Here is a 25,604-nt window from a genome sequence, read left to right on the forward strand (position 1 = left end):
AGTCAAAAGCAATGTTAAAGAGGTGGGCTTTCAGTCTAGATTTAAAGGTGGCCAAGGATGGGGCAAGACGTAGGGGCTCAGGAAGTTTGTTCCAGGCGTAGGGTGCAGCGAGAGAGAAGGTGCGAAGTCTGGAGTTGGCAGTAGTGGAGAAGGGAACAGACAGAGGTGGTATGGGAGAAACAGGGAGAGATACTGACCTAGGGGTCAGAGGTGTGGGAGGAAGGGAAGACAGAAGGGTGGAAGCTGGATGTGGGGAGGAACAGGGACACAGAAGAGGTAAAAGACATAATACTGAGTGAAATAAAAATGAAAACATTTATCTTCTCCACACAGTGGTTCTTTGAAAAACAGATCCCTTTAAACGTTGCCAAAACTGACAATGCTGCTGTGACCGGAAATTGTTCCAAGGAAAGAATAATCATTGTAATCCTGTTCAGTGCTGCCAGTTAGGCCAGGGTTCAGTACCCTTTCTTCCCCTATAGAAACACCAAAATGATTTTCTCTAAATGCATTACAAAATAACTTAATATACTGTATTTGTTTAGAAATTGGTGATTTTTAATAAAATGCATGATCATTAAAACTGCATTAGAATATTTTCCTTATCTCCATGTCTCCAAAGTGTCCTTTTTCACCTTGTTAATCTTATAGAATAATGTTTCTTCATTACTCAGACTATGACAAATGCTAGCTGCCTGATAATTGAACTCCCATATGAATAATCCATCATGAAAAGTTAAGTGGACCAATCAAATGCTGCTGTTGAAAAGATTTGTTTTCTTCACAACTCTCATTTTATCAGCATATATCTCTAATTATGTCATCTTTTCAATTGGCAATCTAGATTCCATTTTAATTAAATTAAAACCAGGTTTTCAAGAGTCAAGAGAATTGATTTGTACCATTTTCTACCAAGGGAGTCTTATATACAATTTGATGGCTCAAAGAAATTAAAATCCTTGGTCCCAATAAATAGAAATCAGGTAAATAATAAATGATAAATTATAGGTCTGATAATCAAAACAATTTAACCTGGCAAGAAGGCTCCTGCCATGTTAAATTACTCTGTCAATATTCAGTGTCACTTACCACGGCAGTGTCACTATCATCTCTGACTGCTACAACACTATCTGGGCAATGCCAGGGTGGAGTTGGAATGGTTCTGGAAGTTATTTGGGCCCCTGTGATATTCAGTGCCGGTGGCCACGTGGAGGGGCATAATCAAACCGTGCCGGCCAAATAGATGGCTGGCCATCTATTTTGGCGGCACCGCAAAGAGCTATCCGGAACCGTATTATCGAAAAAGATGGCCGCCATCTTTTGTTTCAATAATACGGTTGGGGCCAGCCAAATGCCATAGATCGCCTGGTTTGAGATGGTTGACTTTGTTTTTCAGCGATAATGGAAACTGGAACTGGCCACCTAAACCCCGGCCAAATCCAAGGCATTTGGCTGTGGGAGGGGCCACCATTCGTAGTGCACTGGTACTTCTGGATATTTAGATGTTGCTGATCAGTTATGTTATGACTTACTTGTTCTGGAGTGCTGTATTTTTTGATACTGTTTTGAGAAATGTTCAATAAAGACCATACAAATTAAGAAAGTCCCTGCGGTGCACTTCCCTTGATAGCCGTCTTTCTCCCTGAAGGGGGAAATCAAAACTGTTTTTGCTCATAGCTTTTTTAGTGGTAACAGTGAGATTTGAACCAGCCACCTCTGCATTACAAGACCAGTACTGTAACCACTTGGCCACAGCTCCATGTACTTGGATGTGCCTCCCTTTTGATTATGCCCCTCCAGGTCTCCCTCAGCCACTCACAGACAGCTAAATGTGCTGTGATTAGCTGAGAGAGACCTGAAGGGGTATAATCAAAAGGGAGGGACATCCAAGTAAGTGGCGCTGTGGCCAAGTGGTTACATCACTGGTCTTGTAATGTAGAGGTGACTGGTTCAAATCCCATTGTTACTACTAAAAAAGCTGTGAGCAAGATGGCCATCAAGGGAAATGCACGACAGGGTCTTTTTAAAAATTTGTATGAAGTCTTTATTGAACATTTCTCAAAACAGTATCATAAAATACAGCACTCCAGAACAAGTAAGTCATAACATAACTGATCAGCAAGATCCTTTTTTTTTTAACGAGCTGGCCGACTGGCTTCCCCTCCTAGGGAAGTTAATTCGTGTGCAAATGAGCAGCTCATTTGCATGCGATTTCCTTCATGCATGCCCTTCCCTTCCGTGCAGTTTAGTGCACCTGGCTTTAAATCTGCTCCAGGGACCTGCATACTGCTGTCATGGAGGCTAGCAAAAAAATGTTTAAAAGTTTTTTTTGGGTGGGAGGGGGTTGGTGACCAGTGGGGGAGTATGGGGTGGTCATCCCCTATTCCTTCCGGTGGTCATCTGGTCAGTTTGCGCACCTTTTTGAGACTTGGTCATGAAAATAAATAGACCAAGTAAAACCAGCCAAATGCTCGTCATTGCCGGTTTTCTTTTTTCCATTATCAGCTGAAGCCAGCCGTCTCGTAAGCACGCCCACGTCCCGCCTTCGCTACCCTGCCGACACTTTGGCCACCTCCACGACGGAATGCCGGCGAGTGTGTCCAAAAATCGGCTTTCGATTATACCGATTTGGCCGGTTTTAGGAGATGGCCGGCCATCTCCCGATTTGTGTCGGAAGATCGCCGGCGATCTCTTTCGAAAATAAGCCTGATAGCTAACCAGGGGCGCCTTTTACTAGGCGCATCAATTTAGAACTACTGCCCAGCTACTGCATGCCCCGTGTGGTAATTCTACTTTTTACGTGCTTCTGATATGCACGACAGAAATAATTTTTCATTTTCTACCACGTGGTGCTAACTGGGCAGTAATTGGCAGTGTACGCACGCTGACGATTACCACCCAGTTAATGCATGAGACCTTACCGCTAAGTCAATGGGTGGTGGTAAGGTCTGAGGCCCAAAATGGATGGGCACCAATTTTTATTTTGCCACACATCCATTTTCGCCCCCCCCCCCCCCCCCCCCCATAAAAAGGCCTTTTTTGCAGGCGCGCTGAAAAATGGACCTGCGTGCGTCCACTACACACACCCACAACAGTGCAGGCCATTTTTCGGCACACCTTAGTAAAAGGGCCCCCAGGCAACTAAGATTATATAAATACCATTCCTAATTTTGCCTGGTTATCAATGTAGCTATGGCATTTGATATACTGCCTTTTTGTGGTGACAATCAAAGCAGTTTTCATATTATATACAGGTACTTATTTCATACCTGAGGCAATGGAGGGTTAAGTGACTTGCCCAGTGCCACAAGGAGATGCAGTGGGAATCAAACCCAGGTTCCCCAGGCTGATGCACTAAACATTAGGCTACTCCTCCACTCCAGTATGGCCTGACATTGAATATTAGGGTCTAATTTGTCTGGCAGTGGTTCATAAATAACTATAATCCAACTTTGTGCTATTCTGAAAGAACACACCTATCTTTGATATCCTGTACTTTGTAGATGGGTGTTCACATGAGCGGAGTCTGGATGAAGTGTGGTAGGGGATCATATTTACACATATAACTTATAGAATTTTATAATCCTGTATCATGCTATAACTTGTGTGCATATTTCTAGGCATGAACATTTACACCAGCTGTATGGCTAGCATTAAGTGCTTATGTTTAAACATATAAGCACATATATACCTAGTTACATTAGTATTCTATAAAGAAAAGTAGGCACCTTTTATTCCTTATAGAATAGTCTCTAAATAGGTGTCCTCTAGAAGCTTAAATGTAGGCATCGATTATAAAATTTTCCTCACAATTTTCAATTTATCACTGAAGGTCTAGGACCTAGAAGCATTTATTTAGCTAATAGTTTCAGAAAGATGAATCACATTTTCCCCACACAAACTTTGAGGTACTTTTTTCTTTGTGGATTGAGACAGCAAGGACCCTTGTGTCAGGCTTTCAAGGCAAAAACTAGGTTTCTTGAGCCCTTGGGCCACTGCCAAGGAGCGGTAGTGGCAGGCAAAACCACCACACACCAGGGACAAGACAGAACTCAGATAGGAACAGCTAGACTTCACCTGCACTTGGCCGCCCTTCCCCAGGAGTTGAGCCCCTGGCTTCAGGCGGTCGGCAGGACTTACTGGTCAGGGCAGGAACTGGATACCAACTAGGCGAAGAGGGACTGAGGGTCAGAGGGGAAAGGAATATACATGAACAGCAAGGCAGGAAACTAGGCTAGGACTCATAGACAGACAATACCACACAAGGCAGGAAATGGACAAGCTAAAGGACGGGAACTGAAAGCTGCCAAGCAGCCATTGATACAGGGTACAAATACTGACAGATAAGAGGCAGGACTGAAAGCTGCAGAGCAGCCACTAAGCAAGAGACACAGACAAACAGAAACTAGACCAAGAATACTAACCAGAAACAAGACTAAGAAATAAGCAATAAACCTAAGCTAAACTACACACAGACTAACTAGAATCAGACAAGAAACTATACAAGAAACCAGACTAGGCAGAAGTGCCACAAAGCACCAACAAACCAGAGACCTTAGACGATGCAAAGGCAAACACAGAAGTTTCCAGGTGATTAATAAAGCCCCTCAGCTGCTGAAGTTCAGCTGCAGGAATCTCAAGGCAGCTACGGGTGCTGTTCAGGCACAAACAAGAGAAGCAAGTCTGGTAGCCCGGAAGATCCGGACCGGATTGGGCTGAAGTTTGGAACGGGTGACAGTTCATAGCAGCCACTGGTTCTGGCCACCAGGGGGTGAGGTGAGCACAGACAAGGAAACAGTCACGAACGTGACACCTTGCTTACCAATTCCACGTTGCAAAGTTAATTTTGAACAGTTAAGAAGTACTGTGTTGATATTTACAAAAATTATATGGATATTGGGCTGCCGCAGCATCCATTTGAGGGTACAGAAACTCCCTGCAGACCTTAGGAATTTGCATGGGAAACAATCTGCATGGGCCAATATTCAAAGCAATTTAAAGGTCTCTTTTACCAATCGGTGGTAAAAATGTGGCCCGCGGTAGTGTTGGCACGTAGAATTGCCACACACTGAGGCCACTTTTTACTGAGGTGGGAAAAGGCATTTTTTTTGTTTTGGTGTCATTAATGGCCATGCGCTAACATCAAAATTAGAGTTCGGCTATTTACTGATTGAGCCCTTACTGCCACCTATTTAGGAGGTGGTAAGGGTTCATGCATCAATCCAGCGGTAATCATGCAGCCAATGGCAATGTGCCTGCGCTGCTCAATTGCCGCAGACAACGCCTACTCCCCACCCTAGAAAATAAACATTATTTTTTACTGCGGGAACCAGCATGCGGCAAACTTAGAACTACTGCCGGGCACCTGGGTTTGCCTAGTGGTAGTTCTGTTTTGCCACGTGTTACCCGTATGGTAGCCCTACCGCCACATATTAAAAGGGCCCCTAAGTGATTTAATTATATATAATTGAGATTAGCTGTTCCAGCTTGCTATATGGACCTGGAATGTGGAAAATCTATGTTACTTTCTACCTTACCATCACATTGATTAATGGACATTTCCTAGGGTTCTTGGAGACTGTACAGCTACAGATGGTATGGGGAGCAGTACTATCTTGCAGTTCACATCCTTGGGAGCTGTTCAGATTTACAATAATCTTGCTGCAGGAGATTGTTGGATGCCTTGAGGATCCAATCACTATCTGGTTTCATAGTGAACCTGGGGCTTCTTCATTCACCTCATCAGTAGCCCCCCTGTTTTCTTCCATATCCATACTACTAACTTCTCCCAGTAGTTTCTGTTCAATTCTTGTATATGCTTCATTGAACACCTACTAGAAAACCTAATTACCAGAAATACTGGTGTCATTTCAAACAAGGGGAGGCCAGAAAGGCACAAGGAAAGGAGAAAAGAAGGCGGCCAGTGGGTATGCCCCCAAATTCTATTTAAAAAAACATTAAAAACTATACGCGCAAATTTGGGCACGTGTCCAATTTGTGCATGTAATTTAATTGAATAATGAGCCAATTAGTACCAATAATTGAGATCTTAACAAATCATTATTGATGCTAATTGGAACTAATTCAAATTTGCACATTTAAATTTAGGAGTGGGATCTGCATGTAAATTTTATGTGCAAGTCGAAAAAGGGGGCGTGGCTATAGGCAGGTCATTGGTGGATCAGGGTCGTTCATTTACTTTATGTGCATTGTTATAGAACAAAGGGGATCCATGCCTGGAATTTACCCGTCATCGGTATAATTCATCACACATAAACGTAGTCATGGTTCCTAGTGTTAAGTGCTATTCTATAAACGGCACCTAAATTTAAGTGTCATTTATAGAATAGCACTTAGTATTATTTTTTCAGTGCCAATTTTGTAGGCGCCATTTCTAGGATTCAGTCCATGGGTGTGCAGTCTTCTTGGCTAGATGCAGTGCAGTAATGCCTTATGTACAAGGCACAGAAATGATGCATGAAACTATAGGACCCTTTGCCTTTGTGCCAATTTGTTTTATTCCTTACTGCACATTGTCAAATAAAGCAAAATGAAATCAGTGAACCAGATACACTGGAGATGAATTAATAAAATAATATTTGCTCTTCAGTGGCTAGTCTAATTGCACCCAATTACAATTAATGTACTATAAACACTTTAACTGTGAAAAGGACATTATCAATCTTTTGAAAATTAATTTAGGCTATAAACTACTTGGTCAGATGGACTTTAATGGTGTTGAGAGACTTAAATATTTTGCAATAATTTATATTTAGCCACCATCTGGAGGAAGAAACAAGGTTCTATAGATAAGTGCATGAAGTGTACTTTGCTAACATCAGTGGAGTTCCTGGTTTTAAGATTATCCACAATGAATATGAATGGAACATTATTGTTTTCACTCTACACAAATACTATATATCTCATAGGTATTCACTGTTCATATCCATCCTGACAACTCAAGTGGCTGTGTGTGTTCTGAGGACTGGGATGATAACCACGGTCATAGTCTGTTGTAATTCTGTAGGACAGAATGATCTTAGTCCTGAAGAAAACTGTAATCGTTGTAGGATGTGGATTAACAAAAGAGCTTGGACCAGTAAGAGAGGCGCGGAGGGGCATTTCCGAACAGGGGCATCCATTGCTAAGGACGCCCATCTCCGGGGACGGCGCAAAAAGAGCGGACCAAACTGTATTATCGAAATGAGATGGACGCCCATCTTTCGTTTTGATAATATGGTTGGGGACAACCAAATCCAACATTTAGGTTGACTATGCTCAGATCGCTGACCTTAGAAATAGGCGGGCTCGGTTTTTGCCGATAATGGAAACCGAGGGCGCCCATTTCAAAAATAAACAAATCAAAGGCATTTGGTCATGGGAGGAGCCAGCATTCGTAGTGCACTGCTCCCCCTGACATGCCAGGACACCTCCCGGGCACCATAGGGGGCACTGCAGTGGACTTCACAAAATGCTCCCAAGTCCATAGCTCCTTTACCTTCGGTGCTGAGCCCCCCCAAACCCACTCCCCACAACTGTAGAACAATACCATAGCCCTTACAGGTGAAGGGGGGCACCAACATGTGGGTACAGTGGGTTTTGGTTTTTTTTGGAGGGCTCAACATTTAGCACCACAAGTGTAACAGGAAGGGGGGATGGGCCTGAAGTGCACTGCACCCACTAAAACTGCTCCATGGACCTGCATACTGCTGTGATGGAGCTGGATATGACATTTGAGGCTGGCATAGAGGCTGGAAAAAAAGGTTTTAAAGTGTTTTTTTTAAGGTGGGAGGGGGTTAGTGACCACTGGGGAAGTCAGGGGAGGTCATCCCCGATTCCCTCCAGTGGTCATCTGGTCAGTTCGGGCACTTTTTTGAGGCTTGTTCGTGAAAAAAAAGGGACCAAGTGTGTGTGGACCAAATGCTCATCTGGGCCGCCCTTCTTTTTTCCATTATCGGCTGCAGACGCCCATCTCTTAAGCACGCCCCGGCACGCCCCTGTCCCGCCTTTGCTACCCTTCCGACATGCCCCCTGGAACTTTGGCCATCCCTGCGACGGAAAGCAGTTGAGGGCACCCAAAATCGGCTTTCAATTATGCCAATTCGGGCACCCTTGAGAGAAGGGTGCCTATATCCCGATTTGTGTTGGAAGATGGCCGGCCTTCTCTTTCGAAAATAAACAGGATAGTGTATGAGTTTTGGAGACTCCGAAATTCATGCATTATATAAAAAGCATCACAACTTAAAAGGATTGCTGTTTCCAGGACATAGGAATAGGATGTCATCTGTTTTCAGAAGTTAGTATATAAGTATATGAGCATCACCATACTGGGACAGACCAGAGGTCCATCAAGCCCACTATCTTGTTTGCAATAGTGGCCAATCCAGATCACAAATACCTGGCAGGATACTACAGTAAAGTAGATGGCATGCTGCTTATTCCAGGAATAAGCAGTAGATTTTCCCAAGTCCACCTTAATAATGGTTTATGGACTTTTAGGAACTTGTCCAAACTTATTTTAAACCCTGCTTTGCAAACCACTTTTACCACATTTCCTGACAACAAATTCCAGAGCTGAATTACCCATTGAGTGAAGAAATATTTTCTCCAATTTGTTTTCCATGTTCAACTTAGCAGCTTCATTGCATGCTCCCTAGTCCTTATACTTTTGGAAATTTTCTTTTAGTTTTCTGTCAAGAGGTGCAATTACTAAACAATTGCTGTACCATAGTTGGTGAATTTTCTCTAAGAAACATAACAGTCATTTGGCAATAAGAAATTCCCTGAAGGCCTGCTTTATCAAAACGGCATGAAATTCAGTCTTGCTATATAGCACTATTATAGAGGTGTCCATAGCAACTCACTTCTTAGTGATACATGCTGTACTGTATAATGCAGTATGCTCCAAATACCACTTTCTGGTGTTTATACAATTATCAAAATACTATTGCTATTTGGAAAAAACTCTGTTAAAACTGACTGCCGGGAAGTAATCTGTTTGTGAGGAAAATGCTATTGTTTATGATGTCTATTGATTTCTGCTTCAAGCTGAAAATGTCATGATATGGGGGGTTTTATTCAGTAATAGAGAGAAGATAAAGATCACGATTGTCAAATATGTATTTAAATCCGGTCTATGCAGAATACATTGGCTTGCAATGGGAGCTCTTAATAAAATGGGTAGAAATAACCTGTGTTTTTAATTTTATTGCATAAATTAATCAATAGTGAAATAAAATGGCAGCAAAATTATTTAGTAAGGTTTACATCATTTTTTTTGTTGGTTTTAAACTGGCCATGGGAAAAAAATCATTAATAAAAGGGGTCCCATGGTTGTATGTATACAATACAACAACAATTATGGTTAATTTATAGCTTTTACTTTCTCCCTGTTATCTCCATTTATACAAAACTTTAGATATTTGGGCAAATTTGTCTACCCCAGGTCTCTCCTCTGTCAGTCACAACCTCCTTATGTCCACTGCTACTCTCTTTACAGGACTGGTAAATATTAGGAACATAAGAAATAAGAGACTTTGGTTAGTAATCTGATCTTAGATAATCAATTTCATATTTTTATGTCACTGAAACATGGACTAAGGAAGGAGAAATCACAAATTTTCATGAATCATGCTCACCAATATTGAGTGGGGAAATCTGGGGTACATTGGCATTGCTTGTTGCCAACCCCCTACCAATCTCTTAACTTCCCCTAGACCCCCTTCTCCACTTCGAGGCTTTACCTACTCTATTAAATGCCTCTTTTCCTATTTACTTTCTGTTTCTTCACCATCCTTCCTCTTTCTATAACTGCCATCCCCCAAATTCTATAAATGGTGCCTAAAGTTAGGTACCCAATTGCATGCCCAGTTATAGAATACATTCAATTGTGCGCGTAGCATAATCTGATAATTGGTGCTACATTGGCACTTAATTGGGGATCAGTACCAAAAAATTGCCTTAGCAAGCACTAATTTGCAGTAACAGCACTAATTATGCCCCTAATCTGTAAACTGAGTGCCTAACCTCTCATGTGCAATAAAGGGTTGCATGGGGTCAGAAATATTACCCATCCCCAATGGAATCTAACCAATAATCACCCATACCCACTAAGATACATTCTATCCCTACCCATCCCTACAATTAATCTCCTCCATCCTCACCTGTACCTGTACTTGCTCACAGCTCTCTGTTTCCTCCCAACCCCAATAGCCTCTCCTGCTTTTTAGGATGGTATTCACTATTGAATGATAAGTTTCCAAGCCTCAGGCTGGAGTTCTGGCTGCTTCTTTGGGCATTCCAAGTCTCATTCTGGCGCTCCAACTGCCTCTAGCCATACATTCCAAGTTTCTAGTGTTCCAATTTCCTCTTCTTCCATACCTGCAGGAATCCCACAGGCTCCATGGGATTCCAGCAATCACCATTCTGGTGCAGCTCTAATGTGCAACTGTAAAGAGGGTATGGCCACGGGAGGAGGATGGGCAGGTTAGGGCATTCCCAGGGTACTGGCACCATGTTGTGCCTGCATTTGTGGGAAAATGTGGGGTAGAAATGAACCTTAAATAAATAAATGTTATAGAATAATGCCATCTCTGCGCCTACGTCAGGCACCAGCATTATACTGGCCGGGTTTTAGAAGGCATAATTCTAGCACCCAAAGTTGGGTGTGAGACCAACCCTAAGTTATTATTCTGCAGATGATGCTCTGCGCAGAGTGCCCTTTGCAGAGCACTAGTTCATCACAAATCTTCCTGGTGCCTAACTTTAGGTGCATTTACTGACCCCCCTCCCACAAATGGAAGAGGTCCTTAACTTAGTCTCTTTGTTGCATAAAAGAAATCACCCATTATACTGTCTTCCCTTATTTGACCCTTTCACTCTAGAATTCTCCACCATCCTACCTTAGTACTGAATCTTCATTTATGAGATTCAAGGCTGGCCTAAAGACCTATTTTATTATGCAGACCTTTTCCCAGCTGTGATAAGTAGCTGTCATTTGGTGCATGCCATTTTGAAATAGCAGAGGTTGGAACGCAGTAATTTATCCCCTGATGCAGCTTTTCACAACAGGGTGTCCCTGTGGGTCTATTGACTGACTGCAGAGTATTTGATGGCGACTGAACAGATTTTTGGTTTTATTTATCTCTGAAGTTTTAAGAATTTTTCCTGTTTACATGACCACAGCTTTCACGCCGTTTACTGTTTTCAGTGACCGTGGAGTGTTTTTTGACTAGTGATGGATATCAGGTCTTCTAGCTCTATATATTAGTGAGGAGCATGGGCTGTTCATCGAGGTCTTTTTTTCTCCACTTTTTGATAAATGTTTCCATTTCTTGCATATACAGTGAGACGGAGTGACTGGTAGTCTGTTTTTTAAACTTAGATGTTTTTATGATTTTCTAATTATAAGTGTCTGGCTCTGATGATAAATTTGGTGTATGCTGCCAGGCAAATTATTGTGAGTCTCTTCTTTCTATGTCCGTTGCTGGCCATGACTTCATACTCTCACCCTTACCATTTGTTCTCATGTTCTCTTGAATTTTGCTCTTTTTTTTTCTTTTCTTCCTTCTGTATTGTTCTATTACCTTGTCAAGCTTAGGTGTGGCATCATGCCCTTTTTTTTTTTTACATTGTACGCTGCTTGCCCATGAAATTAAAGGAGCCATAAAAAATTCTAAATAAACGAAACAAGAATAGCTTCTAAAAAAAACCTTTTGGGTATTTTTTTTGTCAATAACTAATCAACATTATAGGAGTGGTAACAGACTCCCTGCTCTTCCTACCCCTGTATCACTGAGGGGCCCTTTTACGAAGAGGTGATAGGGCTACCACCGGATTTGTACACATCAAATTGGCCCTACCACTGGGATCGCCCAGTGGCCGGGTGGTAATTCTGGGTCTGCTGCTCACCATTTCCAGCACTAGAAAATATTTTTGATTTCTCAGTGTCGGAGGGTGGCGAATGGGCCCTCATCACTTCCTAAAAAGAAGGCAGTATGGGCTTCAGCAGTAAATGGCTGTGTTGCAATTTTTTAAGTACCGCATGGCCATTTACTGCCTCCTTTTAAAAAAAAATCTTTTACCCGCTGTGGTAAAAGGTGGCCTCAGCATGCCCATGCACCAATGCCACTGAGGGCCACCTTTTACTCTGGTTAGCAGCTAGCCAGTTACATCATGTGATATAACTGGCTATCTGCCGATTTTTAAAGTGAGTTTAGTGGCCATATTTGGCTGTGTGAAACTGTAGAATATCTTTGGCCCGTTTCAAGATAACTGGCTAAGTCTGAATATTGACTTAGCCGGTTATCTTGAAACTGACCAAAAATAAACCGGATATTTAATGCCGGTCACTGAAAACAGATCAGCATTGAATATCTGGGCTCAGCGCTGACCCCAGGAGTTAGCATGTCTAACTCTAGGCCTCTATATGTTTACGTGGTACCAATTTAACAATAAAAGCTGACTTTTAAAATGTTTTGCCTTTGAGGAAAATATAAAAAAATGGGGAATCACAAAATATTACCCCCTTAATCCCTCATTTAAATTTCTAGCCCTCATGATCACTTTTATAACATGAATGTGTGCCTTGAAGATGTTCCAAAAAGTCAATGAGGAAAATTTCTTAAATATACAATGATAGTTTTATGGGACACCTTTAGCATTGCCCAAACAATTTCTCATTAAACTCTCTCTGCCCCTGGCAATCTACATGTGTAAATAACAGCTTTCTGAAATCTCCACTTACATGTGTATTCAATCTACATGTTTCAATGCCAATATCTGCACATATAAATACATTTAAAATGACCTCCTATACATGGAGATGTATAACAGTGAAGGGATAAAATTAGTAAAAGTATTGTCAAATAGGACAAATGCATAGGAAACCATGTAAAACATTTATATAAAACATTATTTGGGAGAATACGAGGATGTTTTGTAAATTTATTTTCCAGTGTACAGACATTTTGAAACAATAAAAATAAAAGATTTACAATTTATTACATTGGCCTCTATATTAGTCTTTTCTATAAGTAGTACATTGAATCTCACATGTGGTTCTTGTAAACAAAGGAATTACTCGAAGCAGGGGATTTTGAATTTCAGGACTTTTTAGTTTTATCCTTTCCAGAAGGATACAACAAACAATTGGAGAGATATTAAAGGGTACTTTTACAAAGCTGCGGTAAAAAGTGGTCTGCGGTAGTGTGGGCGTGTCTTTTAGGCACACGCTGGGCCAGTTTTTACCGCAGCTGGGACAAAGGCTATTTTTTAATGGGCTGGGAAATGGGTCTGCATAATATTAAAACTAGTGTGCGTGCCTATTTATGGCCTGAACCCTTACCGCCACCCACTGACCTAGCAATAAGGGCTCATGCACTACCCATATGGAAACCATGCAGCATGCACCAACATGGATGAGCTGCGTGCGCCAAACTCAGAATTACCGCCGGGTGCATGTGCTACCTTGGCAGTAGTGCTGATTGGGCACGCACTACTTGTGCATTAGCTCCCCTGCGCCATTGTAAAAGGGCCCCTAAATTATTCAAAAGCTATCAGATGTGGAAACATTAGATTACCTGTGTACAGTGGGAAAATGGTTTCCTGCATGGTGGGTCACAGTGTCTGGTTGTAGCAGGCTTGGTCTGCTTAAGGCAACCCCCTGAAATGACAGGATTGTTAATCAGTATGCTTTTTTTTTTTTTAGCTAAAATTGTTAGTGAAGGAGATTATAATGCATTCACTGTAAGAAAACAAATATTATGTGAACAGCAGATAGATTGGTTACCCATCAAGTATACGATAAAGAAACTAACAGGCCCTTTCACTAAAGAGCCTTTAGATAGATTAAGTATTACGTACATTAATGTAATCATTAGTGATTGTTACCTGCAGGACACTAACATTGACCTCTTACCGTCTCCTATTTAGGAGGCACTAAGGGCTCCCAAGTTAGAAGGCGCTACGTATAACACGCTACCTGGTTAATGCTTCCATGCCCACTATCCACCCATACCACACAACCTCAGAAAAAAATTCAGAAGAATGCAATAACATACGGTAACAGGCAAACTACACAACCCCTTAACATTACTTAAGGTAATGGAGGATTAAGTGACTTGCTTCATTCATATCAGGAACATGCAAACACAACAACTATTTCTTCCTTCTTCCATATTTGCTTTCCATTCTTGATCAAAGGAGTATAAGAAAACCTCTCCCTTCCAAGCGTTATTAGTAAACAATACTCGACATTGCAAACATGAAGCCTACATGCTGTAGATAAGATCTATCTGCACTACATATCTATCATTATCATTATTCACTGACCTGTACTTACATAAGAAAAGCTCTGTTTTCCCAGAGGCAATTTTTCCAAATGGATTAGTTTTGTGCACACAATGACAATAATGAACTTCACTCCTAAGCCAGTGTACGTGAAGTAAGAGTTCAATCGCTCAAATTTACTGCTAATGCTCGCCGTAGTACTTCCATCATGCCAAAGAGAACTGCCATCTGGAGTTTGTAAGATGTATAGACAACCTATCCAGGTGTGCTTGGAAATTCTTTGTAATCGAGCCTGTGGCACCCAAAATGATGGGAGTTATTTCTGTATCCTTCTACCACATTTTCTTGGTTTCATACTCCATTTCTTGTTACTTGAGGATCTTTTCTCTGTCCACACAATTCATAGCATAACCTCTTGGGACTGACAACTCTGATCTATTCCATTCTGGTGTTTTTCTCTTTTACCACTATGTCCAGTATCATCGCATCCAGCTTCTTACTGGTTACAATGTCAATGTCTCAGGTTATCATTCTACACAATTCTCTTTGGACCGGGAACCCAATACCTTCTCTGGTTCAGTGATGTTGTAATGTTTACGAAGTTTCCAATGAATGAGATGTGCCACCTTGTTGTGCCAATGTTCAGGAGCAGCCTGGTCCTCAAGAAGATGCAAGATGCAGTGTTGCAAAGACAGGCTGTCTAGCACAGCTGAACTGAAGTCATCATCTCTGACTGAGGACTTATCCAGGCAATAGTGTGAAGTGAAAGTATGAAGCAAGTACAAAGTCACTGCTTTGCATATGGAAGCTTGTGAAGCAGACACTTTGAGTGGCTTTGAGTTGATGAGGTTGTGATTTACTGGTTTGAGCAATACCAGTTTGTTCATAACAGAATTTAATGCAGAATACTAGCCAATGAGATACAGTATGGTGATTTCTTAATGAGATACAGTATGGTGATTTTTTAATAGGTTCAGTTTGTTTGAAGTAGAAAGTGACAGCTAGTTGGCAGTTTAAAGTAAGAAACGACTTCTTGCACAAATTCTTATGAGGCTCTCAAGTGCTTGCCTGATATACTCAGAGTTGCCTCCTCCCCACCTGACACCATCCTAAGAAGGACTCCTGACACCTGCAATTCAAGACACTCCTCCAAAGCCCCTCTATCACCTAAAGTCATCCATCCCTGGGCCTACCTGATACAATCCCTGGTATCTAGTGGATTCAGAGCAGGAGTGATTCCTAGTCACTCCTGCCCCTTCCCAGCCCCAGGTTCAAAATCCTGGTCTAGCATCTCTCCCTCCATCCCTCTGCCTACAGCTCAGTATCCACAAGATCGGGAGAAGGAAAGAAAGAAGGAGAGATGGTAAACTGGGATTTTGACACCATTTATCACCAACGGGGGAAGGAGGAGGGCAGCAGAAGGATCATGTGTGGGGGTAGCGCCAATGCAAAAGTTGGCTCAGGGTGCCACAGTCCTTTGAGCAGGTCCTATTGGGAGGATCTTCCCTTTTGAGGGGACTGGTTAATTTGAATATCAGTATGCATATATTTTACTGTGGACATTTTGTTTGCCTTCTTTAGTAAGTCTTTGCAGCTCCCCTGATGCAGTTTTGAATGGAACAGGAGCCCTGTCAGAACATGTAAAGATCTGTGGATGAATGAATGAGGATGTGCTGCATGTTTCAGATGATGACATTTTTCTGAATATTCTTGGAAGCTCTTGATCTATAAAACACATTGGAAACATTGTTTTGTGGGATCTTCTGAATGACTCCAGATAATCTGTGTTGTCGAGTGGCTTCCCTATGTGGATACATTCATTCATTTATTGTAGATGCCGATGATCATACCTGTTACATTTAAACCATCTGAACGTTGACACCAAACACTGCGTTCATTATCTCTCCAAAGACTTGCTTTCCATTCATAACGATAGCATTTTCCACCTACAATTGGAATACAAAAATAGAATATTATTTTGTACTCTATTCTCTCCACATCATTACAGGTTCAATGTTGAAATGTACTACTCTAATAATAATACAAAGCAAAGAAAAGAATGAAAAAACACTACAGTAGACTCAAACCTATACAATGACGCGTCTCCAAGACCTGTTCAGGACAGCTCTCCTGGTTTTCTAGAGACTGGATTATAAATGCTCTGGATCGAGATTGGCGGCCAATAGTTTCAAAACTTCTTCCATCAATGCAGCTCAATTCGCAGGAACTCCAAACTGACCACTCTGTCAGGTGGCAATCACCTAGAGGTCAATTTAAAAAGAGGTATGCAATTACAGAGCTATAACACTGCACTCTAACTTGAACATCATCTTTTAGGACTCAATGTGTACAGACTAAAGCTTAATTTTTATCAAACTTATTACTTAGGTCATGAAAGATCATGAGCACAGCATTATTTTATGACAAGTGCATTTGGGGCATAGTTTGCATTGTGAGCTTCCCATTAAGATGAGCTATTGTACCACTAACCCATGCTATTTTAGTACAGGTCCCATTTTATACTATTAGATTTAGTTACTAATAACTGGGGTTAACAGTAAAATAGCACATTTTAACTTTTTAAACTCTCACTTCTAGGTTTAGGGAACTCTCATGAAACTTCGGGAAGAAAAAAGAAAACCCGCTCTATGCCAGCCCTCCACTGCAGCACATACCCTCAGAAGCCAAACCACTGGACCCAAAACTCATGAAGGCTCTCATTGGTTGTTGTCCTCTAGATACTGGGCCATCAACCACAGCAGGGTTAGGCCAGTATCTCCCCTTGCGTTTCTCCATAAGGTAGAACAGAACCCAGGAACTTGCAAATTCAAGAGAACTTACAGCTCATCAGTCTGCAACTACTTGACTCCCCATCACCACCACTCTCATATACACACAAAACGCACAATTTTTATATCATTTTACTAGTGTAGACAATGCTGAGATCCAGAAAATGTATTTTCATGCCTATTTGGGCAGATATGTGTTTAAATGACCTGTTATAAAATTCCAACCAGTATAACAGTTTGTGTGTTGACATGACAGCACGTACAGAGGTGGAGTTTGGGCAGAGAAAATAATTCATTAAAATTGCATAAAATGTTTTTTATTCTGTACCACGTAGAGGTTGTATCTGCTTCTGTTTAATTAAAGATGCATTAAAACGTACAATTTGACCAGTAGTGTCTAACTTATGCACACAGCTGTAAATATGTTATATAAAACCTTTCAAAGCCTCATAACCCTTTGAAGTGATGGCCGGCATCCTGATTATTATGAATGTGCTCTATATTAAGGTTTGGAGTATGCTTTAACATGATATGCATGCTTTGTTTCAAAGTCACAATATCAGATACCATTTGCAAAACTGCAGCCTTAGAATCTACTACTGCAACATGAACTTCTTGCAAGGTTCAATTAACATTTTTCTGCCAGATGTTTAAGAATGTTACTGATGCCATTAAAGCTGTTTTTCGGTTTCTACAGCCTACTGTTGCTGTGTCTCTGAGCTCTTCCTAATAGATCATAATAATATTCGACTCAGTATGGATTGGCCTGTATGTGATTTCTCTCTTCTATCTTCCTACTTTCTACATGGAACTGCAGCCACTGGCATTCACCTCCAGATAGTGTAACTGCTGTGTTAAAGTCATCTTCACCATGGTTGGCGTTCTTTTAGTTTCTAAATTCATAGGAAGTGTCAGCATGTGATTGTTTATGTTACTAAAATAGCATTTATACTAAAAATTATAAGACAGCTCTGGTTTCTGTGTTATTTGTTTGTTTTGTCTGGCAGTTTGATCCTGCTCCTTTACACTTTCATAAAAATTGGAATTGGTCTGGGTTGTACTATAGTGCCATGAGCCTTTATTTTAAGTATCCTATGATTTTTAAAATATTTTTTACACAATAATATAATTTGACACAAAGATGTAGGCATCACAATGAGCATGCTTAGTGCCAGTAAATTCTTTAGGGTACACCTAAGAGGTTATAGAATACTAGCGCAAAGCCACATTGGCATGCTGAAATAAAGGTGCACCCACTTATGATAGGGTCAATGGCTAGTATAAGTTGATTTGACTAAGTATGCCATTCTATTGTACAACTTATAGTATTCTATCCCCCTGATCAAAGAAAGTCACCTGGCCAGTTAAGAGGTACTTAGGGGTCCTTTTACTAAGGTGCGCTGAAAAATGGCTTGCACTGGTGTAGACAAGTGTATTGGATGCATGCAGGTCCATTTTTCAGTGCGCCTGCAAAAAAGGCCTTTTTGGGGGCTGAAAATGGATGTGCGGCAAAATAGAAATTGGCACGTGTCCATTTTGGGTCTGAGACCTTACCATCAGCCATTGACTTAATGGTAACGTCTTACATGCAACCATGCGGTAATCATCTACACACATAGAATGATGATTTCCACCCGGTTTCTGCCATGCGCCATAAAATAAAAATTATTTTTCCGGCACGCGTAGTGGACGCATGCCAAAAATGAAATTACTGCAAGGGCCATGCGGTAACTCCAAATTGATGTGCGTTGGGTGTGCATAGGTGCCGACGCAGCTTAGTAAACGTGCCCCTTAGCCAGCTATCTGGCGATATTCAGTGGGAGCTGGTCGGCTGTCTCCCACTGAATATTGCTGGTTAGTGCCTAGCAGATAGCTGGTTATAGCATGATATAACTGGCTATCCTCTGATTTTTGGCACATTGCCAGCTAAGTTTGATGGCCACATTTGGCCGTGTGAATAGGTGATATATCTTTCGCCGGTTTCAACTTAACCGGCCAGTACTGAATATCAGCTTGGCCAGTTAATTTGGAACTGGCCAAAAACAAACTGGAAATTCAATGCTGGTCACAGGAAACAACCCGGCATTGAATATCCAGGCTCAGAGCTGACCATGGGAGGCAGCCTGACTACCTCCCACGGTCTTAATATCGGCCCCTATGAGTTTCACTGCTTCGCTTGATGACATGCCCATGGCCTTCCCATTCTCCACCCATGTGTACACCCCTTCACAGTTATGGTGCTAGGTGACTGACATATATGTTACAGAAGAGAGCCTAGCACTGCCTCTGATGCATGTATTTGGCTTCCCCCTTTTTCAGGTTTTTATTAATTGGGACGTGACACACCTTTTTCAGTTTATTTATTTATTTTTTTAAACAGGGATTTGGGTCACACCTTTTTCAGCGCTCCTTACTTTACACAGCTAGCTATGTGAGTGCCAGTACTGAATACTGGCCAATACCTAGGTCACTTTCAGGTTGCAGCCAGATTTTGGTTCGTTGCTTTGCTCTCTCCTATATCTTTTCTATTCCCAATATTACATACGTGCATGAACCAGTACGCATGTGCAAATCATTATTCATGCTTGCTCACGCTCGTACTGTTTGTAAATTGGCATACATTTTGCCAAGAATGAAAGATGTAAAGCTCAGTTCTGATGTAGTCTCCAATTTTCAACCAGTTGACAATCTCCCGTATGTATCTAAACTAACTGAAAAACTCGTTCGCTTCCAATTAGAAGATTGCCTTGAGAAGATTAATGTATTACATCCAAATCAAACTGGATTCCAGAACCATCATAGCACCAAAACAGCCCTTCTTGGTATGTCCACAACAATACTTCAACAGATGGATCAAGATAAACACTTATTATATCATTAGATCTCTCAGCAGCATTTGATCTACTTGGTCATGACCTCCTTCTCTTAAGACTCCATTCTATAGGTATTACTGATACAGTGCTTACCTGGTTTATTTCATATCTTAAGAATAGAACTTATACTATAAAATGGCAAAAAACAATCAATCAAATCCTTTTACTTTACCTTCTAGTTCGAAGTTCCAAATAGTATGAGCATGAGCACGCATGCACAATCATTTGCACATGCATTCTCTTTCATGCACGTGTGTAATATTGGGAATGGCAAAGATATAGGAGAGAGGGAAGCACTGAACCAAATTCTGGCTGCAACCTGAAAGTGACCTAGGACCGGCCAATATTCAGTACTGGCACTCACATAGCTAGCTGTGTAAAGTAAGGACCGCTGAAAAAGGAGTGACCCAAATCCCTATTACAAAATAAATAAATAAACTGAAAAAGGTGTGTCACGTCTCAATTAATACAAACCTGAAAAAGGAGGAAGCCAAATACCAATAAATAAATCAATAACTAACTAAGGGGCCTTATTACTAAGCTGCAGAAAAATCTGGGCTTAGCGTGTCTTAATGCGGGATTTTTCCATGCACTAAGCCCATTTTTACCGCAGCATTAAAATAGGGCTTTTTCCATTGCATATCTTGCACGAATGTTGTCATTAGAGTGCGGCAACTGGGAACATATACCGCATCCTATTTAGGAGTTTTAAGTGCTCCCGTGTTAACCAAGCATTAACCAGTTACTGTGTGGTAATGTGAATGTTGTAGCTGCTTAGAGTTTCCTTGCCCCACTCTTCGCTCATGACATGCCCCCTTGAAAAAATATTTAACAAATAGTTTACATGCAATTACCACGCGCGTACAGGTAAATTACCACACATCCTGCAGTAAGCCTTTTTCGGCATAATAAGCTCGTGCTAGGGCTTAACACCCTTTAGTAAAAGGGCCCCTAAATAAATAAATAAATAAATATGTGATGGATATCGATGTGGTTCACTGCTATTGTCAAAAAAAAAGATAATATAATAGGTAGAGAGAAAGCATGCATTATTTTGCCAGTGTGTCACAGAGCAGCAATCAAATGCAATTTTTTTTAGTGCACCTATCCTCGCCATTTACTCCACATACTTTCCTTTTGGCAAATATACCAGTTGAAATTACTTTTATGTCAGCTTTTATCACCCATATGAGCCTGACTCACAGGCTGAATGACAACTCTCTTCCAAAGCAAAATTAATCAATGACATTTAAGAGCCAGATGACAGAACCAAAGAGAAAATGAATGCCAGCACTACCCCTGGGGTCTGAATGCATTATCTCCACAATGGTTCCATCTAGTCAGTCAATCAAAGGTCAGTGCTAAGCCTCCACAAAGCTTCCCCTATCCTTCTAATTAAAAGAAGTGGCAGTATTGTATACATTCCATATATTTATGAGGACAACAAATTCCACCATAAAAACAGAACAATAGTTTTATGTTGAATTTAGGACATGGTTGAATATAGATCGCAAACAATACAAAATGAAGAAAATATTAAATGTTTATTTTTTTAAAAAAGGTCAATTTTTCAGAACAGGTAATGTCAGAGTTCCTTTTATAACTTCAATAAGTTTATAGCTTTTATAAAGTCTAAAGCTGGTTTTGAGACATATACTGCTGGATTCTATATAGCTCGCATAGAGATCTGCGCTAAAATCCAGGCATATTCTATAGCAATGCGAATAACTTAACTGGTTTAACAGCTAATCAGCATTGATAGCAACACTTAACAAGCAATAATGAGCACTAATTGACAATAATTAGAATTTATGCGCACAACTCACTAAGGGCCCTGTTTACGAAGGTACGTTAGCATTTTTAACATGTCTACAATTCGTGTGTGCGCTAACTGTGTAGGTGCCTATAGGGATATTATAGGTACACACACGGTTAACGTGTGCACATTGTTACTGAGCGTTAAAGATGTTAACGCGCTTATAACGTGGCTTAGGAAACAGGGCCCTAAATGTATTCTGTAGTAAACTGTGCCTAAACTCTAATGTGCACAGTTCAAAAGGGACATGGCTATGGGTGGGGAAATGGGCATTTTGTGGGTGTTCCAAAATGTATGCACATAGTCATAGAATATGGCCTAGTGCGCGTAATTCTATGCGCAGGGATTCACACTACATTTTTATTGGTGCAAACGGAGGCATGTAGTTTTAGGTGCTGGGATATCAATTAAGCATATTTAGCCACCTTTTTTTATCTTGGTTGTAAGAAAAACACGACTAGGTAAAGTCGTCCGAGTGCTCATCAGGGACGCCCTTTTTTTTCCATTATGGGTCGAGGACGTTCAAGTGTTAGGCACGCCCAAGTCCCGCCTTCGCTATGCCTCCGATACGCCCCTTGAACTTTGGCCGTCCCTGCGACGGAACGCAGTTGAGGACGTCCAAAATCAGCTTTCGATTATACCGATTTGGACGACCCTGGGAGAAGGACGCCCATCTTCCGATTTGTGTCGAAAGATGGGTGTCCTTCTCTTTCGAAAATGAGCCCAAAAGTGCACTTAGGAGCTATTCTATAACTTGGCACCTAAGTATTCTAGCACATAACTGCAATGGGGTGTTCATATGGGAGGTGCACAGGTGGGGCATGGGTGTTATGACTATTTAAGAACAGACTTTAGTTGCGGCCAATTATACCAAATAAAACCTGGTGTAAATCCCGACACATAAATTATGTGCAGTGTGAGTATATTCTATAATAATGCATATAGATTTTAGAAACACCTACAACCTGCCCATTCCATGCCCATGACCATGCCCACTTTTCAACTATGCGACTTAGAATTTACAGTACATGCACCACGTTTTAGAAAACACTTTGAAAGTAGTGTGCTTAAATTCTAATTAATGCCAATTTGTGCTGATAATTGCTTGTTAACATCCAATTAGCAGTGCTGATTATCTTATTAACCAATCAGGTTAGGTGCATTGTTATAGAATATGCTTTGATTTCCACGCAGAGTTTGAAGGCGCAATCTATAGAATCCTGGGGATAGTACCCACTGTTAACGACATTTGTTTCCTCTCGCAAAAAAAATTCTGGTTGCCCATCCCTAGTTACTAAAAACTGACCATGTCCACTTGTCATTCAAACATGGTATGGATCCTCGCATGTAAATGTCAACTTTCTAAGGGGTCCTTTTACTAAGGTACACCGAAAAATGTCCTGTGCCGCTGTAGACAAGATTTGGATGGCTGGGGTCTCTAAGCCCCGCCAGTAGAACCTTTCCTGCGAAGATATTTACCACTGCTCTGTCTGCCCTGCTTTCCCCCTTCCCCATGCTTGTTTTTAGTGAAATTGAGCACATGCGAGTTTTGCTCATGCTCAAATTCACTAAAACTGAGTATGCGCGCTGGGGAGGGAAAGCAGGTCAGGCAGTGAATATCATTGCTGCAGGAAAGCTTCTGCTGGCAGGGCTTGGGGACCCCTGTCAGCCCCGATATGTGGGGTTACAGCGGGGGGGGGGGTCGAGAGCGGCAGGGCAAAATGTGATCTCTCACTTTGGGCTCATACCCCCCTCCCAAATCGAGGTCTGGCTTCTGAGTTGGGGAAGATGTTATTTCTTCAAAACAACTCTTTTACTCAAAATTGCAGATAATTGATACTACAATGGAGAAAAAGATTTCTGATATCATTTAGTTCTCTGCTTGCTGAAGCACATGATAAAGAGGTGGACAAGATGAAGTTAGTTGAAGCTTCCTTTGTTAAAGGCAATCTTAACCTACATGATAAGGTTGAGGCATTGGAAAATGCCTTTAGAAGTGGTAATGTAAGTCTGATCAATTTTCCTTAAATGCTACTGTGTCACTGACAGACATGTTTAAAAAGTACTTTAACAGGTGTTTCATAGTTCCATCAGAATTGATTCCTCTTAAAGGAGTGCATTATCTATCTTCTTTAAAAAAAAAAAAGAAGGTACAATCTGAGGTGCAGAATGAGGAATCTCACTCTGTTTCTGCTCTTTTGGAAGATTCTGATTCAGCTATGGAGATGGTTACATTAGCTTTAAATTCAGACAAAGAGGGGCATAATCGAATGGGGACGGCCATCTCTAAGGGCGCCCATCTCTAAGGATGTCCCAGCGAAGGGGCAGGGAAACCCGTATTATCGAAACAAGATGGGAGTCCATCTTTCGTTTTGATAATATGGTCGGGGACGCCCACATCTCAAAATTTAGGTCGACCTTAGAGATGGTCGACCTAAATGTTGAGATAGTTGTCCCCGGTTTTTGGCCATCTCAAAAATGACCAAATCCAAGGCGTTTGGTCATGAGAGGAGCCAGCATTTTTAGTGCACTGGTCCCCCTCACATGCCAGGACACCAACTGGGCACCCTAGGGGGCACTGCAGTGGACTTCACAAATTGCTCCCAGGTGCATAGCTCCCTTACCTTTGGTGCTGAGTCCCCCAAAGCCCCCCAAAAAACCCACTCCCCACAACTGTACACCACTACCATAGCCCTAAGGGGTGAAGGGGGGCACCTACATGTGGGTACAGTGGGTTTTGGGTGGGTTTTGAAGGGCTCATATTTACCAGCACAAGTGTAACAGGTATGGGGGGATGGGCCTGGGTCCGCCTGCCTGAAGTGCACTGCACTCACTAAAACTGCTCCAGGGACCTGCATACTGCTGTCATGGAGTTGGGTATGACATTTGAGGCTAGCATAGAGGCTGGCAAAAAAATTAAAAAAAAATTTAGGGTAGAAGGGGGTTGGTGACCACTGGGGGAGTAAAGGGAGGTCATCCTCGATTTCCTCCGGTGGTCATCTGGTTAGTTTGGGCACCTTTTTGAGGCTTGGCCATGAAAAAAAATGGACCAAGTAAAGTCGACCAAATGCTCGTCAGGGACGCCCTTCTTTTTTCCATTATCGGCCGAGTACGCCCATCTCTTAAGCACGCCCCAGTCCCGCCTTCGCTACGCCTCTGACATGCCCCGTGAACTTTGGTCGTCCCTGCGATGGACTACAGTTGAGGGCGCCCAAAATCGGCTTTCGATTATGCCGATTTTGGGCGACCCTGAGAGAAGGACGCGCGTCTCCCGATTTGTGTCCGAAGATGGGCACCCTTCTCTTTCGAAAATGCCCCTGAAAGTGTAGTTATTGTAAATGTTTTTCAAGAATCAAGGTAAGTTATTTCTAATTACAAAGAGTAGAAAATAGAAAGGTATTTTATACCATGAGAAATAGTGTGCACCAACTTTGAAATTACCATCTGGTGGGCGCGCTGCCCGGGTGGTAGTGTCAATTTGGCAAGTGCTACATTCAATTCTTATGTACTTCCTCTCATTTGCTACATGGGAATTGCTAGTGTGGCTTTGTTAAAGAAGCCCCCCATTTTCAGCTCCATACCCATTCTCCCACCAGCCCCAGGCATGGCCCCATTTTCCCTCCTGGCCCCTTCTCAGGCCCCAGTTCCCTTCTCCCATCTGAGCCCCTCTCAGTCCCCTTCTCCCATCTGAGCCCCCCTCCCGACCCGACCTGACCACCAGCTCCGATGACAGCCAACAGCCCTCTTCTTTCTCCTGCTGCCACCCTGGCTTTAAAAAAAGAAATTGGTGAAGCGGCATCACAGGCAGCGCCGTGCGACTGCCCTGCTTTTAAAAGA

The 25,604-nt window shown here is 41.8% G+C and overlaps 1 protein-coding gene across 1 annotated transcript in view; it reads right to left on the minus strand.

Moving 5' to 3' along the window:
* THSD7B (thrombospondin type 1 domain containing 7B) overlaps positions 1 to 25,604 on the minus strand; it is a 595,317-nt gene that overhangs the window by 20,498 nt on the left and 549,215 nt on the right. Inside the window, exons 22-24 of the mRNA XM_030210867.1 lie at positions 16,377 to 16,550; positions 16,140 to 16,235; positions 13,581 to 13,663 (exon numbers count right to left, since the gene is read on the minus strand). Coding sequence (XP_030066727.1) covers positions 13,581 to 13,663; positions 16,140 to 16,235; positions 16,377 to 16,550 — 353 coding nt within the window. The remainder of the gene's footprint in view (positions 1 to 13,580; positions 13,664 to 16,139; positions 16,236 to 16,376; positions 16,551 to 25,604) is intronic.

This window comes from Microcaecilia unicolor, chromosome 7 (genome assembly GCF_901765095.1).
Source record: "Microcaecilia unicolor chromosome 7, aMicUni1.1, whole genome shotgun sequence".
In the NCBI taxonomy this organism is placed as follows: domain Eukaryota; kingdom Metazoa; phylum Chordata; class Amphibia; order Gymnophiona; family Siphonopidae; genus Microcaecilia; species Microcaecilia unicolor.